The sequence below is a fragment of the Mustelus asterias genome, chromosome 4, assembly GCF_964213995.1.
Source record: "Mustelus asterias chromosome 4, sMusAst1.hap1.1, whole genome shotgun sequence".
Lineage (NCBI taxonomy): Eukaryota > Metazoa > Chordata > Chondrichthyes > Carcharhiniformes > Triakidae > Mustelus > Mustelus asterias.
Window position 1 is genome coordinate 25,397,380 of NC_135804.1, and position 26,975 is coordinate 25,424,354.

A 26,975-nucleotide genomic window follows, 5' to 3' on the forward strand; every position below is an offset into this window, starting at 1 on the left:
TCCTCCAACACCCTCAACCTCCCCATTCCTCCAACACCCTCAACCTCCCCATTCCTCCAACACCCCCAACCTCTCCTGTTACATGAGTTAAAACTGCATTTCCTCTGATCCATGATGGTGAACATCAGACTTCCTCGTGTAAGTGTACATATTGTATATGATTCATTGCTTGATTGCTCACAGCATTGCACATAGGTCAAGTGAAGCTGTTGAGTTAAATGGAGAGCAAAGATTAATTAGCCAAGGCTTTAAAGACATAGTTGAGTCCCCATATAATAAATACATTTTATCCTTATTCCTTTGCCACTGGAAGTAGGCAGAGATATTGTTATTGTTCCTATTTGTTTATCTGCTTGTCAGTAAACAATATATCTCAAAACAATTGGATGGATTTCAACAAAACTTGAGACATGGATAGGGTATGGTCCAAGGAAGAACGGATTAGATTTTTGGCCAATATGCAAATCTGGATCCAGATCCTAGACTTTTTTTAAAGGATCCATTAACATTGGCAAATAGGATGAATTGACTTTTGTTTTAGAATGTTGCAGATTGCCTCAGCTGCTATGGTGGAATTTGTCACTGCAGTCAACATGTGAGCAGAGTTTTCTGAACAGGTTGTTAGATACGGATTGGCTTGAAGCCCCCACAAGGAGGTGGAAACTTTTAATAAAAATATTTATTTTTTAACTTTACAGTCACAGAGCATTAACCAGGCAGGGAAAAGCTTCAAGGAAAAGCTGCATAATTGCAATAACATTGAGTTAACACAACTTGGTGGAGGTATGCAGTCTATTGAGTGGCCTTTTCATGTGTTTTTTAAATATTATTTATCGTTAAGTCTAACTTACTGCAATTTGGGAAGCAGAAAAGTGGAATTTGTGGAAGATTTGGAGTTTCTCAATATCTCAGTAATATTGGTTGAATGGCTGGAGGTATAACATTGAGGTGCTGGTAGGAGGATAGGAGACAATATAACATAGTTTACATAGGCGGTTCCATTATAAATGTGGCCAGAGGAAATTATTTCAAAAGTATGATGAACAATTAAAGCTTCTTAGACATGAAATGCATGCTGATGTAAAATGCTATATATTCACAATTTTCTGTGATAATAAAGCACCCTATTATACTACCATCACCTACTCTCCCACCGGCAACATCTTACAACTGGGTTGTCACCACTGACCAATTGGATTAGCCATATCAATACCCTGGATATCAGAGCAGACAAAGGCTGGTCATTCTGTACCAGATAGCTCACTTTCAAACTGCTCAAAGCTACTACTGCTGAAGAGAGGAATATTGGTGAATCAGATGGAATATTCTCCATTAAATGGGTGCAATATTCAAGAATCTTGATTCTATCCAATTCAGGTGTTCACTTAAGTAGTACGCCTACAGGCTCAATATCCCCTTCTCTAAAGATGATACACTGTGCTTGTGATGAGCATGACCTCCAGGGCACCTTGCAGCAACTCATCAAGTTACTTCAAAAGTCCCCTGGGACCTCCACTACCTAGAAAGACAACAGAAGCAATGTTATGGGAACTGCATCTCCTGCACTGTCCTGACTTGGACATGCTTATCTATTCCTTCATTGTTACTGGGGCAATCGAGAACAAGAGGTCACATTATAGGTTGAGAGGCGGCAGATTTAAAACTGAGATGAGGAGGAACTACTTCTCACAGAGGGTGGTGAATTTGTGGAACTTGCTGCCCCTTAACGTGGGGGAGTCTGAATCATTGAATGGTTTCAAGTAGGAGATATATGTGGTAAACCACTGTTATCTGTTATCTGTGGTGGTTAACCACTGTTAGTTAGTATTTATTATTACCTGTGTATGTGGCACATCCCTGTCGGTTCCGCCCAAGACTCCTTCCCCTGGTCCGGGTATAAAGGTGGTGGCTCCTCCCCCTAGCCTTCAGTACAGACCAGATCACCAACAGGGATGGCTCCAAGTTCTTGCTAATAAAAGCCTATTTGTCTTGCTCACAACTAGTCTTGACTCGATTGATAGTGCACCAATATATATATTTTTAATTAAAAATGGAATATGGGGAACAGGTGGGTAGGTGGATTAGAGACCAGGCAGAGATCAGCCATGATCTGATTGAATGACAGAGCAGGCTCAAAGGGCTGAATTTCTGCTTCTGCTCCTAATTTCCTTATCAAACAACAACATCTTCACAAGGAACAGGTACATCATCCCCTTCTTATTTTTCTTGTCAGTGTCACACACATAGAAACATAGAAAAATTATGGTACAGAAGGAAACTATTTAGCTCATTGTCTCTATGCCAACTGAAAAAGAATGATCCAGTCTAATCCCATTTTTCAACTACTAGTCCATAACCCTCCATGAGTATATCCAAATGTTCCAGATTACATCAACCTCTGTGCAGAATCATTTCCCAACTCCCATTTAATCCTCTGTCAAATTGTTTAAATTAATATTCCCTGGTTGTTGACTGCTCTGGTAAGGGAAGGAAGTCCTTCCTTTCCACTTATCCAGTCCCTCATAACTTCGTACTCCTGAATTTAATCTTTCCTCAGTCTCCTCTGTTAGAAATAAACAACCCCAGCACATCAGTTACATGGGTAAGATGGGTATAGAGGGATATGGCCCAAACGTGGGCAATTGGGACCAGCTTAGTGGTTAAAAAAAAGGGCAGCATGGACAAGTTGGGCCGAAGGGCCTGTTTCCATACTGTAAATCCCTATGATATCCCAAAGAACAAGTTAATAAACAAAAAACAGAAAATGCTAGAAAATCTCAGCAGGTCTGACAGCATCTATGGAAAGAGAATGAAACTAACATTTCTAGTCTAGATAACTCATTGTCAGAGCTCTGGGGTCAGGAATTTTCATCAGGGCTCTGACAAAGAGACTCGAAATGTTAATTCTATTCTCTTTCCACATATGCTGTCAGACCTGCTGAGATTTTCTGGCATTTTCTGTTTTTGTTTCAGATTCCAGCATCCACGGTAATTTGCTTTTGAACAAGTTAATAAAACCTAACATGTTCCATTGAAAAACAATACATGAGCAATTTTTATGAAAGTCTTTGTGATGAAAAGCCTATATTTACTGATTATATTTCCCTTTAGTGCCCTTCCAACAGGACATTCAATGGCATTACCATCGCTGATTCCCCCCACTATCAACATCCTGGGGGTTACCATTGACCTGAAACTGAACTGGACTCGCCATATAAATACGGTGGCTACAAAAGCAGGTCAGAGGCTAGGAATCCTGCGGCGAGTAACTTAACTCCAGTTAATCCCCAAAGCCCATCCACCATCTACAAGACACAAATCAGGAGTGTGATAGAATACTCTCCACGTGCCTGGATGAGTGAAGCTCCAACAACGCTCAAGAAAAGGAAGGTTCCCCTCCAAGACAGTCACTGTCCTGACTTGGAAATAAAATGCTGTTCCTTCACTCGCTGGGTCAAAATCCTGGAATTCCCTCCTTAACAGCATCGTAGGTGTACCAACACCACAGGGACACCAGTGGTTCAAAGAACAAAGAACAAAGAACAATACAGCACAGGAACAGGCCCTTCGGCCCTCCAAGCCCGCGCCGCTCCCCAGTCCAGGATTGAATCCTGAATCCAGGATCCCCACCCAATTTTCCAGCCTATCTACATACCAATATCCTATCCACCGAGCTGTCCCTCACAGCTACGATGCTTTGTTCATTACAACCTATTAACTTACCCCCACCCCCCCATTCCAGACCATGTGATCTCCAGGGAGAGGCGAAAACCCAGAGTGAAAAACCCCAGGGCCAATATGGGGAAAAAAAAATCTGGGAAATTCCTCTCCGACCCCCTGAGGCGATCGAAACGAGTCCAGGAGATCACAATGGCCCCGATCGGAAAATGCTTCCCAACCCTAGTCATTTCCACTTCCACGAACACCATATGAATCCCCTGCCCCCGAGACAGGTTCCCAACTATCCGCAGTATCACTCTGTACTGGCACCAGCAAGATGATCGTAGAATGAAGCCTTGAAACGAGAAACCAGGAACAATTAGCCCGCGCCGCTCCCTGGTCCAAACTAGATCACTCTTTTGTATCCCTCCATTCCCACTCCGTTCATATAGCTGTCTAGATAAGTCTTAAACGTTCCCAGTGTGTCCGCCTCCACCACCTTGCCCGGCAACACATTCCAGGCCCCCACGACCCTCTGTGTGAAATATGTCCTTCTGATATCTGTGTTAAACCTCCCCCCCTTCACCTTGAACCTATGACCCCTCGTGAACGTCACCACCGACCCGGGGAAAAGCTTCCCACCGTTCACCCTATCTATGCCTTTCATAATTTTATACACCTCTATTAAGTCTCCCCTCATCCTCCGTCTTTCCAAGGAGAACAACCCCAGTTTCCCCAATCTCTCCTCATAACCAAGCCCCTCCATACCAGGCAACATCCTGGTAAACCTCCTCTGTACTCTCTCCAAAGCCTCCACGTCCTTCTGGTAGTGTGGCGACCAGAACTGGACGCAGTATTCCAAATGCGGCCGAACCAACGTTCTATACATCTGCAACATCAGACCCCAACTTTTATACTCTATGCCCCGTCCTATAAAGGCAAGCATGCCATATGCCTTCTTCACCACCTTCTCCACCTGTGACGTCACCTTCAAAGATCTGTGGACTTGCACACCCAGGTCCCTCTGCGTCTCTACACCCTTTATGGTTCTTCCATTTATCGTGTAGCTCCTCCCTACATTATTCCCACCAAAATGCATCACTTCGCATTTATCAGGATTGAACTCCATCTGCCATTTCCTTGCCCAAATTTCCAGCCTATCTATATCCTTCTGTAGCCTCTGACAATGTTCCTCACTATCTGCAAGTCCTGCCAGTTTTGTGTCGTCCGCAAACTTACTGATCACCCCAGTTACTCCTTCTTCCAGATCATTTATATAAATCACAAACAGCAGAGGTCCCAATACAGAGCCCTGCGGTACACCACTAGTCACAGGCCTCCAGCCGGAAAAAGACCCTTCCACTACCACCCTCTGTCTTCTATGACCAAGCCAGTTCTCCACCCATCTAGCCACCTCCCCCTTTATCCCATGGGATCCAACCTTTTTCACTAGCCTACCATGAGGGACTTTGTCAAACGCTTTACTAAAGTCCATATAGACAACATCCACGGCCCTTCCTTCGTCAACCATTTTGGTCACTTCTTCAAAAAACACCACCAGGTTCGTGAGGCATGACCTCCCTCTCACAAAACCATGTTGACTATCGTTAATGAGTTTATTCCTTTCTAAATGCGCATACATCCTATCTTTAAGAATCTTCTCCAACAACTTCCCCACCACGGACGTCAAGCTCACCGGCCTATAATTACCCGGGTTATCCTTCCTACCCTTCTTAAATAACGGGACCACATTGGCTATCCTCCAATCCTCTGGGACCTCACCTGTGTCCAGTGACGAGACAAAGATTTGCGTCAGAGGCCCAACTATTTCACCTCTCGTCTCCCTGAGCAGCCTTGGATAGATTCCATCAGGCCCTGGGGAGTTCAAGAAGGTTCCCCCTTTGGGAATAGTGGTGGGAGGTATCTGACAGCTGATTGTTAGCCTGTTAAACCACACTATGAACACTCGTTCTGTTGGATTTGAATCCAGACCATCTGGACCAGAGGTAAGACTGCTACCAGTGTACTATAAGACCTCCTACTTTCAGTAACTGAAATATCCAGTCTAATTAAAATAAGAATACTTTGCAGTCATAGAATCCCTGCAGTGCAGTAAGAGATCATTCGACCCATTGAGCGTGCACCCAGAACAATCTCACCCAGGCCCTATCCCCATAACCCCATGTATTTACCCTGCTAATCTCCCCGACACTAAGGGGCAATTTAGCATGGCCAATCATCCTAACCCGCACATCTTTGGAGTGTGGGAGGAATCCGGAGCACCTGGAGGAAACCCACGCCATCACAGGGGGAACGTGCAAACTCCACACAGACAGTCATCCGAGGCCGGAATTGAATCCGGATCCCTGAGCTGTGAGGCAGCAGTGATAACCATTATGCCACTGCCCCTCCCACTGTTCATCTATCATTAATTTGTTTACCTGGACAAATGTGTTTAACAACTGATCACAGTTCACGGCTCCAAATCATCACTTATCAGTGATGTAACATGTCAAACATCTAAATGCATGTTGATCCCGAAAAGGTAATAAAACACTGAATTCAGAAGCCATTGAAAAAGCTGCTTGTCTTGCCCACATAGAAATGTTTGCTGAGGTTTACAGGATGCAGTAACTCCTGACCAGTTTTTTTACAGTACAGTACTTTACCAAAAACGAGTGAGTCAGAGTCAAGTGGAAAACACCCCAGGAAAGTGATGACACTTGAACAAAAAGTCACAATCTTAAATAGACTGAAAAATCCTGCAAATGCTTCCTTGTTGGCCAGGGAATACTCTGTGAATGAATCCACAATCAGGTACATTAATCAGTCTGAAGGCAAAATAAAGGCCAGTGTTAGTGCTTCAGGTAGTTATGCTGCCAAGTTAACTTTTGTGAGCAGGAGAAGTCCACACTTAGAGGAAATGGAAGAATTACTCAACACGTGGATATAGCACCAGCATCGAAGGAAGACCGTAGGTAGTCCAACCATTCAAAGCAAAACACTTAATTTGTACCAGAACATGAAGATTAGTGAGGAGGGTAGTGTTGCTGTCACTGGTGGCATGATGGTTAGCACTGCTGTCTCACAGCGCCAGGGACCTGGGTTCAATCCTGGCCTTGGGTCACTAGCTGTGTGGAGAGTGTGCATTCTCTCTGTGTCTGAGCGGGTTTCCTTTGGATGTTCCAGTTTCCTCCCACACTCCAAAGATGTGCAGGTTAGGTGTATAGGTTAGGTGTATTGGCCATGGTAAATGTGTGGGGTTACTGGGATAGGATTGGGGAAAAGGCTTGGGCAAGATACTCTGTCAGAGAGATGGTGCAGACTCGATTGGCTGAATGGCCTCCTTCTGCACAGTAGGGATTCTATGAAGGGGTGCAGTAAGTGCCCCTCCTTTGACTTCCAATTCTCAGCCAGTGCTGGAAGGTTGACGTTTGGGCTGTATAATGTGAGGTTGGTGGTGGGGAGGCTGCTTTAGCTGACCATCTCCCAAGCTGCTGCAGAAACACATTGAGCAGAGAGGCTACCAGGCAGAGCAGGTCTTCACTGCAGATGAAACTGGTCTGTTCTGGAAGATACCAAGTAGAGCTGACATTTCAAAAGAAGAAAATGCAGCTTCTGGTTTTAAAGCAGCAAAAGGACAGGCTGATGCTCCCATGAGCCAATGGACTGACTTTAAATGTAAACCAATGTTTGTTTATAGGTCAGAAAACCCTAATTTTCAAAGGGAACAATAAATGTAACTGCAAGTCTTTTAGAAGGCTAACAGCAGTGCCGAGATTACAGCAGTCTTTGCAAACTGGTTCACCAATTGCTTTCTGCCAGCAGTCTGCATTTATCTAAGGGAAAGGAACCTGCCTTTCACAGTCCTACTAATCCTCGACAATACACCTGAGCATCTGCATTCTTCCACTGAGAACCATCCAGATGTTGAAATTTTGTTTTTAACCCCCAAATACAACCTCACTTATCCAACCAATGGATCAGGGGGTCATTGCCTCCTTCAAGGCTTACTACACCCGACAAAGTTTCAGCCACATCCATCATCTTCTGGAAGCAGACTCTTTAACCACAGTCTATGATTGCTGGAAGGAATTTAACATCCTTATTTCCTTTCTTAAACATCACATCTCGGCCTTTTGGCTAAAATCAAGTCTAGGACTGGCAGCATGCTGACACAGTGGTCAGCACTGCTGCCTCACAGCTCCAGTGACCCGGGTTCAATTCCTGGCTTGGGTCACTGTCAGTGCGGAGTCTGCATGCTGTCCCCGTGTCTGCGTGGGTTTCCTCCGGGTGCTTCTGTTTCCTCCCACAGTCCAAATGGCGTGCCGGTTTGGTGCATTGGCCATGCTAAGTTCTCCCTCAGTGTACCCAAACAGGTGCCAGAGTGTGGCGACTAGGGGATTTTCACAGTAACTTCATTGCAGTGTTAATGTAAGCCTACTTGTGACACTAATAAATAAACTTTATAGCAGTTGGTATAATTAGGGACTCATGAGATGAAGTCAGAGCTTCAACCATAAATAACTGCTGGAAAAAAGTTTGACCTAAGGCTGTGAATGATTTCACAGGGTTTCCCAAAGGCTACAGTAATGTACAGTACCTATACAGTACAGCAAAGTACAGTACCTGTACTGTCCAATAAAGTACAGTACCTGTACTGTAAGTGTACAAAACCTGTACTGTACAGTAAAGTACAGTACATAAAGTACAATATCTATATAGTACTATAATGTACATTACCTGTACAGTAGAGTAATGTACAGTAATTGTACAATACAGTAGAATATAGTGCCTGTACAGCAAATGACTAGTACCAGTACAGTAAATGTCCAGTATCTGTATAGTACAGTACCTCTACAGGACAAAGTACAGTACCTGTACAATAGATGTACAGTACCTGTACAGCGCAGTAAAGTACAATCCCTGTACAGTGCAGTAATGTACAGTAAATGACAGTATGGTAAAGTACAGTACTGTGATTTTTACTATTCTGTAACTGATGTGTGTTTTACACTGTTCTTGTCCTCTTGCATTGCCAAATAATTTCTGCAGTAAAGCTGTCTTGAATGTAATTAAAAACACATTTTTATAGCCTCTTTCCCATTAAAAGTGTCATATTTGGGGATGGCTGGAAGCTATCTAATTCACCTCCGTTATAAAGTATATCGCGATTCCACGCTTTGCAGGATTTCACAGAAACAGAACCCCATGAACGGTGGGACTTTACTGTACATGTCACTTGATAATGAGAGTGCATATATGCATTGAATTGACATTTGTAACTTTTATTGCCTTCGTTTTTACTTGAAGGCTCAGCTTTTCCCAAGTTCCTGGACTAGGACTTGTATATTTTGCCCAGAGCTGCAATTATTAACTGAAGCAAACTGTTCAGCCTGACTATTTGCAGTGTGCTCAGTTTCCTAGCATTTATCATTACTATTTAATCACCTGAGCCGCCAAAATCTTTGCTGAATAATTTTTCAAAATTATTTGATGGAAAGCTAGAGTAAATATTTTAGAGGTTTATTTAGTTAAGGGTGTATTGATACTGTGTGTATGAGAAAGAGGTGCGTTATCTGCTTCATACATGACAGACTATACTAATAACACATCTGTGGCAACCTTCCATTTGTCTTCAAATTCCAAGCAATCTATTAATTATTGTTCTTGATGAAAAATTTATATTTTATCTTTCAGAATGAGGTTTATATTTTGTGTGTTTTAGAAAATTATTCAAATGCAATCCAAGATGATAAATGTGTGGACATTTCAACTGAATTTTTAAAAAGTGGCCACTAACTACATTTCTTGGTTTTGAGAGTCTATCAAACTGAGAAAAAAAATCAAGAGAATGTTTTCTTGTTTACATTTGCAATTTGTAAGGATTCCTTTAACCAGTTTCAGTGAATGAATTAGGCACTGGTTACTTTCCGTGTGGTACTTTTTTTGTGTACTGAGCTGTTAACTACAAAAACCATTTTGTTATCAAGTTTCCATCAAGCATATTTTCTTGCTTTCTGAAAGAATTTATGAATGACAGTAAGACAGTAAGTTTATGAATGACATTGGAAGTGTGGTCAATGCTTATTGCAAGCTCAGCCCCATCTATCCAATTACCAAGAGACACAAAGATTCCTGACTGTACTTTATCCTTTTAAAGTAAAAATTGATATTTGTCAAACACCTTTTTGTTTATTTACTGGTCTAGAGAAGCTGAGGTAGTCACAGTGAATTCTGTAGATTTATTTATGCTGCTATGATATATAAATATATATATATAGAAACAGCATTTACACAAGATTTATTTATTTTTCAGGAACAAATCACAAATTGTTTAATTTAACATCTGCAGTGGCTCTTAGAAACTTATAAGGCAGACCTGCCAGATCCATAGAATCCCTACAGTGCAGGAGGCCATTTGGCCCATTGAGTCTGCAATGACTCTCCGAAAGAGCACCATACCCAGCCCCACCCCTCTTCCTATTCCACCTAATCTACACATCTTCAAACACTGAAGGGCAATTTAGCAAAGCCAATCGACCTAACCTACACATCTTTGGACTGTGGGAGGAAACTGCAGCACCTGCAGGAAACCCATGCAGACACGGGGAAAACATACAAACTACACACAGACAGCCACCCAAGACCAGAATTGAACCTGGGTCCCTGGCACTGTGAGGCAGCAGTGTTAACCACTGTGCTACCATGCCACACCCTCCAAGTCACTCACCATCCTGACTTGGAATCATATCACCGTACTTTCACAAATTACTGGGTCAAAATCCTGGAAGTTCCTTTCTAATAGCACTGTGCGTGTTCCCACAACATGTGAACTGCAGCGATTCAAGAAAGCAACTGGTTGCCACCTTCTCAAAGGCAATTAGCGTTGGGCAATAAATGCTGACCAAGCCAGTGATGCTCACATCCCATGAGCAAATTTAAAAACATCTCACATTCCACCCCAGTCCTGCCAACCTTCTATTCTCCCGACACAGTGCTTCCCAAGCCACAACGTACCATTCCCCTGTTGCTAAATCCCAGTATTATTCCCTTATGTTGCCAATGCCTGGGACCATTGCCAATACTCGTGAAGTTTACAATCCCTTCACTATACCCATCTGTGGTACTTCAAAATAGTAGGGACCTATCTCCAGCTTGGTATATCTTGTTGTTTTGTTGCTTTTCTTGGTGGTTATAACATTGTGAAGAAAATTAAAACGGTGGTAAATGAATATCTTAAAGAACAAAGAAAAATATAGCACAGGAACAGGTCCTTCTGCCCTCCAAACATGTGCTGATCATGATGCCTTTCAGTGATCAGTGGACATGTGCGCCCAGATCTCTCTGCCTGTCAATACTTCCAAGGGTTCTACCATTTACTGTATAATTCCTACATGCATTGGATCTTCCAAAAGGCATATCTCACATTTTTCTGGATTAAACTCCATCTGCCATTTCTCCGCCCAAGTCTCCAACTGATCTATATCCTGCTGTATCCTCTGACAATCCTCTTCACCATCCGCAACTCCACCAATTTTTGTGTCGTCTGCGAACTTACTAATCAGACCAGCTTACATTTTCCTTCAAATTATTTATATATGCTATGTACAACAAAGGTCCCAGAACTGATCCCTGTGGAACACTGCTAGTCATGATGTGGAGATGCCGGCGTTGGACTGGGGTAAGCACAGTAAGAAGTCTCACAACACCAGGTTAAAGTCCAACAGGTTTATTTGGTAGCAAATACCATAAGCTTTCGGAGCACTGCTCCTTCGTCAGATGGAGTGGAATATCTGCTCTCAAACAGTGCACAGACACAGAAAATTTATGATACTGATTAGAATGCGAATCCCTACACTCACTAGCTGTTCTGTCTGGAGACAATACAAGTTCATCTCTTTAACCTGTGTTTAATGCTCCCTCCACCCACATTGTCTGTACCTTTAAGACCTGGCTGGCTGTAGGGATTCGCATTCTAATCAGTATTCTGCAACTTGATTTTGTGTCTGTTTGCACTGTTTGAGAGCACATTTCCACTCCATCTGACGAAGGAGCAGTGCTCCGAAAGCTTATGGTATTTGCTACCAAATAAACCTGTTGGACTTTAACCTGGTGTTGTGAGACCTCTTACTGTTTTATGGCCAAGCCAGTTCTGTATCCATCTTGCCAGCTCTCCTCTAATCCCGTGTGACTTCACTTTTCGTACCAGTCTACCATGAGGTACCTTGTCGAAGGCTTTACTGAAGTCCATGCATACAACATCCACTGCCTTTCCCTCATCTATCATCTTCGTCACTTCCTCAAAAAACTCGATCAAGTTGGTGAGGCACAACCTCCCCTTCACAAAACCATACTGTCTATCAGTAATAAGTACATTTGTTTCCAAATTGACTTATTAGTGATAGCTGATGTCTTGCAGCATTGCTCACAATCGCTCAGAGGCTATTTAAACATAAGATTGTTATTCTATGTAGTAATATGAGGCACATTGATGTATCAGCATTGAAGGTAGCTTTGTGATCTGGGAGCACTTAGAATGGGGAGGAGGATCTGGAAGTACTGGGTAGATTCTCATTGCACTTGGGCAAAGGATTTAAATCTGCCAACATCAACCCTTCCTCAAAAATAATCCTGAAACCCACAATCCATGGAAATGATCAACCCCACCTCCAACCTCCCTTTCCTCTCCAGAGCCCTGGTCACTGAAACCCCTGCCATCTTTCCTCATACTTCACGTGTGAATCCCTCCAATCAAATGTTCTCTCGTGCCACAGTGACAATGTGGCTCTTATCAAATACAAATGGCAGCCTTTGTGACGAGACAATCCTCAGTCTTTCTGCAGGCATTCACATGATTGGTCACACCACCCACCTCCTCCAAAGCCTCTCCACTGTTTTTCTAACTGGTTGGGACTGCTCTCACCTGGTTCCATTCGTATTTATCTAGCCAATGCCAGAGAATGACCTGCAATAGTTTCTCTCTCCACTCGTGCAAGCATTACCCCTGGTATCCCCCAAGGATCTGTCCTTGGCCCTGTTCTGTTGTGCATTTAAATCATTCAAAACCCTAGTGTTAGTTTTGATGTGTTTACGGACAACGCCCAGCTGTACCTCACCATTCCCTCTTTCAACTCCTGCATTGTTTCTAGATGATCAGATTGTTGACCTGACATCCAATACTCTATTACTCTCCTTTTCTGAGACAATTTGACCCCGAGATGAACCTATGATAGGTTGTCTATTTCCACCTCTAACATCGCTTGACTTCAGCTCATTTCTGCTGAAACTGTTATTTTGTACATGTAGTGCCTTGAGACATGATTATTCAAATGCACTCCTCACCACCCTCCGTAAACCTGAGGTAATCTGATGCCCTTGTCTTAACTTGCACCGAGTCCCATCACCCCTGCACTTAGTGAATTAAAGTGACTCCAGGTCAAGCAACAGCTTGGTTTTAAAATTCTCATCCTTGTTTTCAAATCCCCCTGTGGTCTCAGCCCTCCCCCTGTCCCCCTGTGGTCTCAGCCCTCCCCCTGTCCCCCTGTGGTCTCAGCCCTCCCCCTGTCCCCCTGTGGTCTCAGCCCTCCCCCTGTCCCCCTGTGGTCTCAGCCCTCCCCCTGTCCCCCTGTGGTCTCAGCCCTCCCCCTGTCCCCCTGTGGTCTCAGCCCTCCCCCTGTCCCCCTGTGGTCTCAGCCCTCCCCCTGTCCCCCTGTGGTCTCAGCCCTCCCCCTGTCCCCCTGTGGTCTCAGCCCTCCCCCTGTCTGTATCTGTTTGTATTTTCTTCTCGCCTCCCAATTCTCTGAGATATCTTCACTCATTTAGTTCAGCCCTCTTCAGTATCCCTGAATTTAATGGCTCCACTGTTGGTGACCATGTGTTCAGCTGCCTAGCTCCCTCCTCATGTGTCTTTGACTCTGTATCTTCCTTCCTCCTTTAAGTCAGTCCTTAAAACCTGGCTCTTTCACCAAGCTTTTGTTTATCTGTTGCAAAATCTCATTCTGTGCTTGCTATCTAACTATCCTTTATAACATTCCTGGAAAGTGCCTTGGGGCATTTTATTACTTTAAGGCGCCATACAATGACAAGAAAAATACTTCATCTTCCGATTAGGCATTTTTGCAGCCTTCTCGACTCAATAACTTTAGTCAGTAAACTTCCCCCTCCATCTTAAACACGCCCTCCCCTTTTGTAGCTTGTTGCCAATTGTTTTTAATAGCTTGGTGGCCTGCCCCAGCACAACTCCACACCTCCTCCGCATGGCCAACTGTCCCTGGCTGTTCAGCTGCTCCCATTAACACATTCTGCTATCTCACCTTTTGCCACTATTAGCACTCTTCATCCCTAATGGCACCATTAACATTCCCCTTTGCCTTATGTCCAGCACAAATAGTCAACGGGTGGAATTTTCCTGTACTGCCCATGGAAATCGTAGCGAGCAGGGCACAGACCATGCAAAGGTCTGTTGACCTCGGGTGGAATTTTCTGGTCTTGGGGCGAGTGTGGTTGGAAAATCCCGCCCCATATTTCCTTTGCTCTGACCTATCCCTGTTCATCTATCCTGCCCCACTTCTTCTGCCTCCCTTCCTGCTATATAATTTCTACTTTCCTTCAGTTCTGTAGCAGGGTCATTCAGATTCAAAACATTAAGTCCGTTTCTCTTTGATGCTGCCAGACCTGCTGTGTTTATCCAGCATGTTCTGTTTTTATTTCAGATTTCCAGCGTCCTCAGTATTTTATATTTATTTAATGACAGGTTCTTGCTGTTGCGTATGGCAGGAGTGCTCCTCCTGATCCCATGAGGATACCTCGGGCTTCCACTGTCCCAACCCCCTAATTGCAATCATTGCCAATCTCTCCCTCCCTCACTTACTCTGCTGCAGACCATTTCCATGAGTTAGAAAACAGGTGTTCTTTCACTTTTGTAAAGTATGATTGGTAAGATCATTCAGAGGATGCACACCTGGTTGGTAAGGCAGTTCAGGTATTTTCAGTTGCTGAGGGATTTGTTTTACTCACAAACCTTTTTAACATGGTAAATGAGCAGGTGCACTGCTTTACAAGAACAAAAATACTACTCCAGGTGAAACACAATTGTGAAACATTCCTGAAACCATGCCCTGTTAACTGGAGCGGATGTCAAGTTGGACAATAGTGGCTGCTTTGCCTGCAATTTTCCAACCATTAACATTGATAGAGAATCACTCATTGTACACCTGCTGTTTATCAGTATGGTAAGATAATGCCAGGAAACTTCAAAAAATTTTGGCCAGTGTGACATGCTGCTGCTGAAATACAGGTGGCTTTTAAGGCCATGAGGATCTGCAGGGTGATGTGCTCTATGTTAGAGGTTGAGATGTATCTTTCCTTATCCTCCATCTCTGAGTTTAGCATGCTTTGTGAGGTATGGGGAGCTTTGTGATCTGTGTTGAAGTGGTGTGCTGGGCACATCTAGGATGCTCCTCAACACCCACAGGAATGTAACCATTCCAAGGAAAGGCTCCGGGATGGGAGAATTCGTGTGCGGGATTTTCTACCTTCCCCAAAGAAAACTGAAGCCGCCTCCATGGCTCTCTTACAAAGGGTCCAGATGACAATCCTGGCTCGTAACTCCAATATACCCACAATTGCGGATGTGTCTCAGCACATCTGCTTGCACCAACCGTAGACAGTGCCCCTATAAATCCCTAGACATTGGCTTTGCACTGCTCGGAGTCCACGCTTGCCCTGCATTGATAGTCCTGTAAGGAGAGATGGGCAGAAACTTGGCTGCCAAAGAACATCCTTAATTCCAGACTATCACCAGAAGAGAGTTAGATGCCAGTTTAATTTCTGGCCATTCTGTTTGCCTCCTGCTGAAGTTCCGGCCGGACACCATTGACACAGCTGTTGGCTTTTGGGGCCCAGCTTTTAACTGGGTGAGTTAATATAAAGATCAGTTGAGAAGATCCAGACATTATCACCCTGGCATTTTGCACTGCAGGTGTGTTGCATACAAACCTTAATTTGCTTTCCTTCTCACCTGTGACCTGGAATCAGAGGGGAATTTTAAGCCGTAATCAGATCAGCCATGATCTTATTGACTGGTAGAGCAGGTTTGAGGGGCCAAATGGCCTACACATGCTCCTATTCACATCAAAGGCAGAACCGACTGACATTGCACATCAGTTAAAACAACAATTTTTATTTATATTGTGTTTTTAACATCATAAAGTATCTCAAAGGGCTTCACAGCAGTGATACCACAGAATTTATAACCAAGCTATACATGCCATTAGAACGTTTTTTTTGTTCATTCAAGTGGTATGGGTGTTACTGTCTAGGCCAGCATTTATTGCCCATCCCTAATTGCCCTTGAGAAGGTGGTGATGAGCTGCCTTCTTGAACCGCTGTAATCCATGTAGTGTAGGTACATCCACAGTGCTGTTAGGGAGGGAGATCCAGGATTTTGACCCAGTGACATTGAAGCAACAATATATTTCCAAGTCAGGAGTGACTTGGAGGGGAACCTCCAGGTGGTGGTGTTCCTATGTGTTTACTGCTCCTTCCCTTCTAGATGACAGCGATTGTGAGTATGGAAGGTAATGCCTAAGGAGCTTTGGTGAGTTGTTGCAGTGCAACTTGCAGATGGTACACATTGCTACTACTGTGTGCTGGAGATGGGGGGAGCGATTGTGGATGGGGTAACAATCAAGCGGGATGCTTTATCCTGGATGGTGTCGAGCTTCTTGAGTGTTGTTGGAGCTGCACTCATCTAGGCAAGTGGAGAATATTCACTTACACTCCTGACTTCTGCCTTGTATATGGTTACAGGCTTTGGTGAATCTGGAGGTGAGTTATTCACCGCAGGATCCCTAGTCTCTGACCTGCTCTTGTAGTCACAGTATTTATAGGGTTAGTTTTGTACAGTTTCTAGTCAATGATAACTCCCAAATGTTGATAGAAGGGATAAAAGCAAATGACTGCGGATGCTGGAATCTGAAACCAAATGAGAAAATGCTGGAAAATCTCTGCGGGTCTGGCAGCATCTGTAAGGAGAGAAAAGAGCTGACGTTTCGAGTCCAGATGACCCTTTGTCAAAGCTAAAAGGCATAGAAAGTGGAAGATATTTATGCTGCAGGGTGAGGGAATGAAAGATGAGTCATAGCCACAAAAACAAGTGGAAAGGCTGCTAATGGCAGTCCATAGAGAGAATAAAAAGTGTGAATGGCCAACTAGCAAAGAAGCTGATATCAGAGGGTAAACTGTAACAGATGACAAGTCGTGAATGTAGCCCAATCCATCACGCAAACCAGCTTCCCACCCCATTGACTCTGTCTACACTTCCCGCTGCATCGGCAAAGCGGCCAGCATAATTAAGGACCCCATGCATGCCGTACATTCTCTCTGCCATCTTCTGTTGGGAAAAAGATACAAAAATCTGAGGTCACGTACCAACCGACTCAAGAACAGCTTCTTCCCTGCTGCCTTCAGACGTTTGAATGGACCTACCTTGCATTACGTTGGTCTGTCTCTACACCCTAACTATGACTGTAACACTACATTCTGCACTCTCTCGTTTCCTTCTCTATGAACGGTATGTTTTGTCTGTATAGTGCGCAAGAAACAATACTTTTCATTGTATGCTAATACATGTGACAATAATAAATCAAATCAAAATGAAGATGTGTGGGGAGGAATAGGTGGGAGAGAGGGAAAATTGAGAAAAAGGGGGAAAGGGGAAGCAAAGGGGAAGAAAAGGTAAGGAAAGGAAGATAAAATAGGGGGAAGAGTGGGGGGAAAAGAAAAATACAGAAAGACAAAAAATAAATAAAAGGTAGAGAACAGTTAAAAATTAAATAAAATGAAAACAAAGGAGTTGAGGTGGATGATTAGGAGAGCTAATCATCTGAAATTGTTGAATTTGATGTTGAGACTGGAAGACTGTAATGTGTCTAACCGGAGGAACGCCTTTTATTCTCTCTGTGGACTTCCATTAGCAGCCTTTTCCCTGTTTCTGTGGCTATGACTCATCTTTCATTCCCTCACCCTACTGTATAAATATCCACTTTCTATGCCTTTTAGCTTTGACAAAGGGTCATCAGTACTCAAAGTGTCAGCTCTTTGCTCTCCTTACAGATGCTGCCAGCCCTGCTGAGATTTTCCAGCATTTTTTCAGTTGATAGAAGGGAATTCGGTGATGGTAACGTCATTGAATGTCAAGGGGCGATCATAAGATTCTCCCTTATTGGAGATGGTCATTGCCTTGTACTACTGTGCTACGAATGTTACTTGCCACTTGTCAGCCTAAGCCTGGATATTGTCTAGGGGTTTTGCTGCATTTGAGCATGGAGTGCTTCAGTATCTGAGGAGTTGCGAATGGTGCTGAACATTGTGCAATCATCAACGAACATCCCCACTTCTGACCTTATGATGGAAGGATGGTCATTGATAAAGCAGCTGAAGATGGTTGGTCTGGGGACACTACCCTGAGGAACTCCTGCAGTGATGTTCTGGAACTGAGAGGATTGACCTCCAACCACCACAACCATCTTCCTTTGTGCTAGGTATAATTCCAACCAGCAGAGAGCGTTCCCCATGATTTCCATTGATTGTAGTTTTGCTAGGGCTCCTTGATGCCTCGGTCAAATGCCGAATGGATATCAGGGGCTGTCACTCTCATCTCACCTCTGAAATTCAGCTCTTTTGTCCATGGTTGAACCAAGGCTGTAATGAGATCAGGAGCTGAGTGACCCTGGTGGAATCCAAACTGAGCATTGGTGAGCAGGTTATTGCAAAGCAAGTGCTGCTTGATAGTACTGTTGATGACTCCTTCCATCACTCTACTAATGATCAGGAGTAGACTGATGGGGTGTTAGTTGGCTGTGTCGGATTTGTCTTGTTTCATGTGTACAGGGCATACCTGGGCAATTTTCCACATTGCCAGGTAGATGCCAGCATTGTAGCTGTACTGAAACAGCTTGGCTAGGAATGCAGCAAGTTCTGCAGCACAAGTGTTCAGTACTATTGTCAGAATATTGTCAAGACCCATAGCTTTTGCATTAACCAATGCCTTTAGCTGTTTCTGAATATCATGTTGAGTGAATCAAATTGGCTGAAGACTGGCATCTATGATGCTGGGACTTCTGGAGGAAGTCGAGATGGATCATTCGCTTGGCCCTTCTGGCTGAAGGTTGTTGTGAATGCTTCAGCCTTATTTAAAGCCCCAAGGATGGGGATATTTGTGCAGCCTCCTCCTCCAGTGAATTGTTTAATTGTCCATTAACCATTCGCTGTTGGACCTGCCTGGACTGCAGAGCTTAGCTCTGACCTGTTGGTTGTGGAATTGCTTAGCTCTATTACTTGCCTTCTTCCCCATGCAGTCTCTGCTACAGCATTCTTTGTCCGACTAGACTCAAATCTGTCAATCTGGCTGGCTTCCAGGCAGGAATCCTGCTGAATAAAAAGGCACGTACACTTCAGAGTTAAAGCTCTGCGGTTTGCGTCCAGAATTCCTACCCACTTTCGCTCCTAGCTTATATTTCCACCCCAGCAAGAATCAGGGCAATGTATTCAACAACGTGACATCTAATACGTGTTTGAACGTTGATATGCAGGCAATGTATGTATCAATAATACTTATTTTCTGACGTCAATTTAGTCTGGAAGGCTCAGCTGTCAGCTGCAAATATTGGGAAATTCCAGGTGTTTGACACATAAAATTAACTAATGGTGAACGCTGGTGCTGTGATTTTTATATGTGCACAACTGCTGGATGGTTCCCTCATCTGAATGTTCTACAGAATTAAATAAATAAATTATTGTCAATATAATATTGTTTAATTATTGAATATAACATTTTACTGTTTTATTTCGTGAAGGCCTATTTTTTAAATTTCTTGTCAATTGCAAATCATTGGTTAGAAGTGTGGCTGTATAGGTTTGAAGCAACCCCTAATGTCTGTGTTTTATTTTACAGATCATTACCACATTAGCAACCATCGCTATGGTGAGGCTAAGCTTTGTAACTACAAGCATCGCTGTATTTGTAGCTATTCAGACATTTGCTTTAATCGTCATCTACTCTAGACAAAAGGTTCATTTATCGCTATCCGATGAACATAATAACAAGGTTCACATCCTCATTCTTTCATCCTGGAGATCAGGTTCTTCCTTTGTGGGACAAATATTCAGTCAACATCCTGATGTATTTTACTTAATGGAGCCTGCATGGCATGTGTGGGTGAGCATGTATCAAAACAGTGCGAAGGTCTTGCAAATGGCTGTTCGAGACCTTATACGATCTACATTCTTGTGTGACATGTCAGTTTTTGATGCTTACATGCATGAAAACAGACTGGTGTCTGATTTATTCCAATGGGAGGTCAGCAGAGCCCTCTGTTCACCGCCCACATGTGATTATTATGAAAGAACGGACCTCAGCAATGAAGAAACATGCAAGAAACATTGCAACATGTCCAAATTTTATAAAATGGAAGAAGCGTGCAAGACGTACAATCATGTTGTGATCAAAGAAGTGAGATTCTTTGATTTAACGTCTTTGTTTCCTCTCCTCACCGATCCCTCACTCAACCTCAAAATCATTCACCTCGTTCGGGACCCGAGGGCTGTCATGAAGTCTCGTAATAAATCCTTTCATGCACTAATGCGAGACAATAGCATTGTTTTGGATTCTAATGGTAAAGCCATTGAAAAAGAGAAAGCTGAAACATCAAACTTTGAGGTCATGAAAAAGGTTTGCAGAAGTCACATACATATTCATGAGACAGCAACCAAGCAAGCTCCAGACTTTTTGAAACAACGCTACATGAGGGTGCGGTATGAAGATGTTGTAAGAGATCCACTTAATGAAATATCAGCAATGTATAAATTTGCTGATTTAGCTTTGACTCCAAAACTCAAGTCTTGGATATATAACATCACACACGGAGAAGGAACTGGATCAGCTTTCAAAATAACATCCAGGAATGCTAGAACCATATCACAGGCATGGAGGACTGAGGTGCCATTTGCAAAGATTTTAAAAATACAGGATATCTGTAAGGGAGCCATGAATGTGCTTGGCTATCGGTTAGTTGAGTCTGAACGTGAGCAGAAACTATTATCCTTGGACCTTGTCCTACCGCTGAGAAAATACAAGTTTAGCTGGTTGAGTTCTGATGAGAATCCAGTTTAAATCATGAATGCCTTTTTGGGCGTCCAGGAACTTATTTCATATTTTGTTCATCTGCTGTTGAAATAAAAACTTCTGAAGTGTGTATGAAGGGCAGAAGAATTGTCAGATCTTTACACAAACATTATTGAGTTGTTCAAAAAATAAGCCAAATGTTTCCATGATGTTATGATTTGTGATAAATTACAGCGGTTTCAGACAATTACACTACAATGACAAGATATGCATGTTAAAAGATGTAATTCATGCTATATTTGGCAGTTAATTTTGCGGTTGGAATATTTCATTTTTGGGAGGACTATGTATCTATGATAAATTCTCTTTTAATATGATTTATTTTAGCTTAGTGAAGGTATGTTGTCCCTTTCAATATTGGCTGATTTGGACCTTGATGTGAGGCAAAAGGAAGGTCCCACTGCATTTGTGTGGACTGCTTCGAACTGACTTTACGTAATTGCATTTCAGAAAAGTACTCCACTCATCACTGGAACTTTTGCCAGAGTGTTCCGTGCATAGAATGAATGGGCATAGAATTGTGAGAAGTACATCAGTGGATTTCCATTGTGCCCCTGCAGCTGGCAAAGGTCACACAGTTAATTATATGCTTAATGTTAAAAATGTACAATTAAAAGAGTTTGACTCTGAAGAATGTGTTTGCCGAATCATCAGAAACAATGCATGGTAACAGTTCAGGAGGAAAGAAAAACATTAAGTTATTATTTGATGATTCCTTTTTGTTCTAATCACAGTGAGGCACTGAGTTCAGAACAATAGGTTATTTTTTTACCTTGGGTGCCCAATGCCAATAGAATAGACTTCCACATCACCACAGCATGGCCACAGAGAAAGTAAGGCTCTCTCTCTACTTTGCCCCAAAATGTGCTTAATCCATTTTACGAAGAAAATCTCATACTACATCAACGCCTTTACAGTTTTTTTATTTTTCTCTTCCACACCAGTCATACTTGTTGGCTATTCAAATTAAGGAAACTTGGTACTCTCCTCTGCATTGGCTACACCAGGCAAATGAGTTCAGACCGAATTGGTGCAGATTCACGAGCCAATTGAATATATTAAGCCAGTTTCATTGAATTGAACAATGCAACTGTCCACTGGATCTTCCACAGAAGGTCACACATTCATATACACACCCAGTCACGCACTCGTACACAGGCACCCTCACTCACACAATGGGCAAATTGTTGGGTTCTTGATTTATGACTGTATTGTAGTCACTTGGTATCAGGTATTTCTTCAATGTACACAATAAAAATTCAGAATCTACCAACTCCTTTTGGTTCATACATAAATTATGGGTTAATTAAAAATATTGGGAAGATTAATTTTTGTGTGTTTGTATGTGATGGTGTTTGTGGGCAAGAGCGTGGGCATCCTGTCTGACACAGTATGCATTATTCTTCTAACTCTGTCATGAATAGCAGCAATGAACTGCAACATTCCTGAAATAGCTCTGGGAAGATAATGCTGGCTTACAATACAATCAACAACAACTTACATTTATACAGAATTTTTAACATCGAAAATATCCGAAACAGGTGCAGGAAACAGAAGGAACAAAGTAGCAAAAGGGGACATTTTAGAAATGGAGCTTCAGAGATTATGATAAAGACAATTGAAGGTTTTCTTATCACTGATTATGCGGAGGAAATCAAGGAATGCAAATAAAACCAAAGTCAAAAGACATGAATAGAGGGCTGGAAGAGATTTCAGAGGTGTAGTTAGGTAACACCAGTAAAGTAAATGAAAATATGAATCACTCACTACATCATTGGATGTTTCGGTGCTACAGAATGAGAAAAGACAGTTTGACAGTTCAAGATCTGTAAATCCTTCTTCATGTACTCATGATGTGGAGATGCTGGCGTTGGACTGGGGTGGGCACAGTAAGTAGTCTCACAACACCAGGTTAAAGTCCAACAGGTTTATTTGGTAGCACGAGCTTTTGGAGTGCATTCACCTGATGAAGGAGCAGCGCTCCGAAAGCTCGTGCTACCAAATAAACCTGTTGGACTTTAACCTGGTGTTGTGAGACTTCTTACTGTTCATGTACACAGGGAAATAAAACACACATCTATTAGCTGCTGACACATGCAACATTCAGACATGCATGGGCAAAGGTACCTTAAAAGTAATGACATTAGTTAGCCACTTGTCAAGTGGTTAACTCATATGAAGGATCCTCTCTGATCCAAGCAAGTTGTCAATGACATTCTGCAGCCAGCCCTTTCTACAGGGAAATAGTCAATTAGATCACACAACTGAAGCAAGAAGATCAAGGGTTATGGTGCACCCACATGGACATGGAAAATGGACATAAAACCACAGTCAGATCAGCCATGATCTTATTGAATGGTAGAGCAGGCTTGAGGGGCCAAATGGCCTGCTCCTGCTCCTATCTTATACACATCAAAGGCAGAACCAACTGATATTATCCATCATTTAAAGCAGTTTCTATTTATAAGAACAAAGAACAATACAGCACAGGAACAGGCCCTTCGGCCCTCCAAGCCCGTGCCGCTCCCTGGTCCAAACTAGACCATTCTTTTGTATCCCTCCATTCCCACTCTGTTCATGTGGCTATCTAGATAAGTCTTAAACGTTCCCAGTGTGGCCGCCTCCACCACCTTGCCCGGCAGCGCATTCCAGGCCCCCACCACCCTCTGTGTAAAATATGTCCTTCTGATATCCGTGTTAAACCTCCCCCCCCTCACCTTGAACCTATGACCCCTCGTGAACGTCACCACCGACCTTCCCACCGTTCACCCTATCTATGCCTGTCATAATTTTATACACCTCTATTAGGTCTCCCCTCATCCTCCATCTTTCCAGTGAGAACAACCCCAGTTTACCCAATCTCTCCTCATAACTAAGCCCTTCCATACCAGGCAACATCCTGGTAAACCTCCTCTGCTTTATATTGTGCTTTATATTGTGCTTTTAACATCATAAAGTGTCTCAAGGAGTGTCATAGTAAGAAGTCTCACACCACCAGGTTAAAGTCCAACAGGTTTATTTGGGGCAACGCTTCATCAGGTGAGTGAAGAATTCTGTTCACAAACAGGGCATATATAGACACAAACTCAATTACAAGATAATGATTGGAATGCGAGCCTTTGCAGGAAATCAAGACTTGGTATTGTGAGATTACTTACTGTGCCTACCCAGTCCAATGCTGGCAACTCCACATCAAGGGGCATCATAGAATAGAATCATAGAATTCCTACAGTACAGAAGGAGGCCATTCGGCCCATTGAGTCTGTACTGACCACAATCCCACCCATGTACTATCCCTGCCATGCATTTACTCTCCTAATCCCCCTGACACTAAGGGGCAATTTAGCATGGCCAATGCACCTAACCAGCACATCTTTGGACTATGGGAGGAAACCAGAGCACTCGGAGTGAACCCACACAGCCACGGGAGAATGTGCAGACTTCGTACAGAGAGTGACCCAAGCCGGGAATGGAACCCGGAGTCCCTGGCGCTCTGAGGCGGCAGTGCTAACCACTGTGCCACCATGCCGCTTCATAGGAGTGATATCACAGAATTTATAACCAAGTCACACGTGCCATTAGGACAGGTATTTTTTCATTCATTCAAGGGACATGTGGGTCACTGACTAGGCTAGCCTTTATTGTCCATTCCTAATTGCACTTGAGAAGGTGGTGGTAAATTGCCTTCTTGAACCACTGCAGTCCATGTGGTGCAGGTACACTCAGCGCTGTTAGGGAGGGAGATCCAGGATTTTGACCCAGCGACAATGAAGAAAAAGTGACAGATTTCCAAGTCAGGATGGTGTGTGATTTGGAGAGGAACCTCCAGATGGTGGTGTTCCGATGTGTTTACTGCCCTTGCCCTTCTAGATGGTAGTGATTGTTGGTTTGGAAGGTACTCCCTAAGGAGCCTTGGTGAGTTCCTGCAGTGCATCTTGTAGATGCTGCTGCCACCGTATGTTAGTGATGGAGGGAGTGAATGTGGATAGGGTGCCAATCAAGTGAGCTGCTTTGTCCTGGCTGATATCGAGCTTCTTGCTACAGGCAGCAAAGATAAAAATTCAAACAGCATATAAGTGGAGACAACACTTGACTTTGGCAGCATCTGTTTGTGTGTAAGTCCCTTCCCCTCCCACACAAGGTCAGTCCCCTGTGTATAAAATGGTGAGTTTTGAAAAGCCCCAGATATGAGGCCTCAGTCTTCAGTCACAGAATGATGCTGCTACAGGACAAGGCCATGCACTGTAATGCTGTAATTCGGGACTGCAGCAATCCACAGGTAAATGATCGGTTGCCAGGGATGTGATCACTGACCTTGGAGGGGTAATTACAGGCCTGATTCGGTGGAAATTACCCCTAAAACTAATTGGCAGCTGCCTTATCCTTGGACAATGTTCTGCTACTCTTGAGTTCCTGCAGAATCCCTTTAAAGAGGTAAACCATTGTTGAACAAAAATTTCCATGGAGGTAGCTTAGCAATGTGTAATTTCTGCACACAAGTTACACCAGAGTTGCACAATGAATTTTTAAATCAACTTACTCAAGGAATGTCCATGTAACTCCCTCTGCTAATGAACAATGTAACTTTCCAGTTTAAATGAAGTGAACCAGGGCTTAGCTAACCTCGAGGAAATTCAGTGCCTTCTTTTGACTCTGGAGGGTCCTCTATAAGAGTCTTTTGACTGGCTAGTGAACCTTATGGGTGATCAGTGTATGTCAGTGTTACATCATAGAACACGATGTAATAGAATCATTGGTTACAATACAGGAGGGCCATTTGGCCCTTCGTGTTTGTGCTGGCTCTCTGAAGAAACAATTCACTTTGTGCCAATCCCTTGTCTTCTCCCCGTAGCCCTGCACATTCTTCCTTTTAGATAAAAGCCCCATTCCCTCTGGAATGCCTCCATTCCTCTACCATAATCTCAGGCAATGTTTTCCAGATCTTAACCACTTGCTGCTTGAAAATATTTTTTTTTCTCATGCTGCCATTGCTTCTTTTAGTAATTACAAAGAACAAAGAACAAAGAAAATTACAGCACAGGAACAGGCCCTTCGGCCCTCCAAGCCTGCACTGACCATGCTGCCCGACTTAACTAAAACCCCCTACCCTTCCGGGGACCATACCTCTCTATTCCCATCCTATTCACTTACTTGTCAAGACGTCCCTTAAAAGTCACTACCATATTCGCTTCCACTACCTCCCCCAGCAACGTGTTCCAGGCACCCACCACTCTCTGTGTAAAAAATCTGCCTCGTACATCTCCTTTAAACCTTGCCCCTCACACCTTAAACCTATGCCCCCTAGTAATTGACTCTTCCACCCTGGGAAAAAGCTTCTGACTATCCACTCTGTCCATACCTCTCATAATCTTGTAGACTTCTATCAGGTCTCCCCTCAACCTCCGTCGCTCCAGTGAGAACAAACCAAGTTTCTCCAACCTCTCCTCACAGCTAATGCCCTCCATACCAAGCAACATCCTGGTAAATCTTTTCTGTACCCTCTCCAAAGCCTCCACATCCTTCTGGTAGTGTGACGACCAGAATTGAACACTATATTCCAAGTGCGGCCTGACTAATGTTCTATAAAGCGTCAACATGACTTGCCAATTTTTAAACTCAATACCTCGGCCGATGAAGACAAGCATGCCATATGCCTTCTTGACTACCTTCTCCACCTGCATTGCCACTTTCAGTGACCTGTGTACCTGTACACCCAGATCCTTTTGCCTATCAATACTCTTAAGAGTTCTGCCATTTACTGTATATTTCCTATCTGTATTAGACCTTCCAAAATGCATTACCTCACATTTGTCTGGATTAAACTCCATCTGCCATCTTTCCGTCCAAGTCTCCAACTGATCTATATACTGCTGTACCCTCTGATGGTCCTCATCACTATCCGCAAATCTACCAACCTTTGTGTTGTCCGCAAACTTACTAATCAATCCAGTTACATTTACATTACCTTAAATCTGTGTCTTCTGGTCCTTGATCCTTCCACTAATGGGAATGGTTTCTGTCCAGCTACTCTGTCAGATCCCCCATGATTTTGAATATCTCTATCAAATTTCCTCCCAACCTTCTCTTCTCCCAGGAAACCAGTTCCAACTTCTCCAGTAATGGAAGT

General features: G+C 43.3%; 1 protein-coding gene across 4 annotated transcripts in view; it reads left to right on the plus strand.

The window, feature by feature from the left end:
* Positions 1-22,184, plus strand: part of tmem231 (transmembrane protein 231) — a 150,906-nt gene extending 128,722 nt beyond the window's left edge. For 2 of the 4 annotated variants that reach the window (XM_078210676.1, XM_078210674.1), the window contains exon 2: positions 19,619-22,184. In XM_078210676.1, the coding sequence (XP_078066802.1) occupies positions 19,646-20,836 (1,191 nt within the window). In that variant the 5' untranslated portion in view covers positions 19,619-19,645 and the 3' untranslated portion in view covers positions 20,837-22,184. Of the gene's footprint in view, positions 1-3,111; positions 3,240-19,618 lie in introns of all 4 variants that reach the window. The other 2 variants (XM_078210675.1, XM_078210673.1) reach the window with 2 other exon arrangements.
* Positions 22,185-26,975: the final 4,791 nt, after the last annotated feature.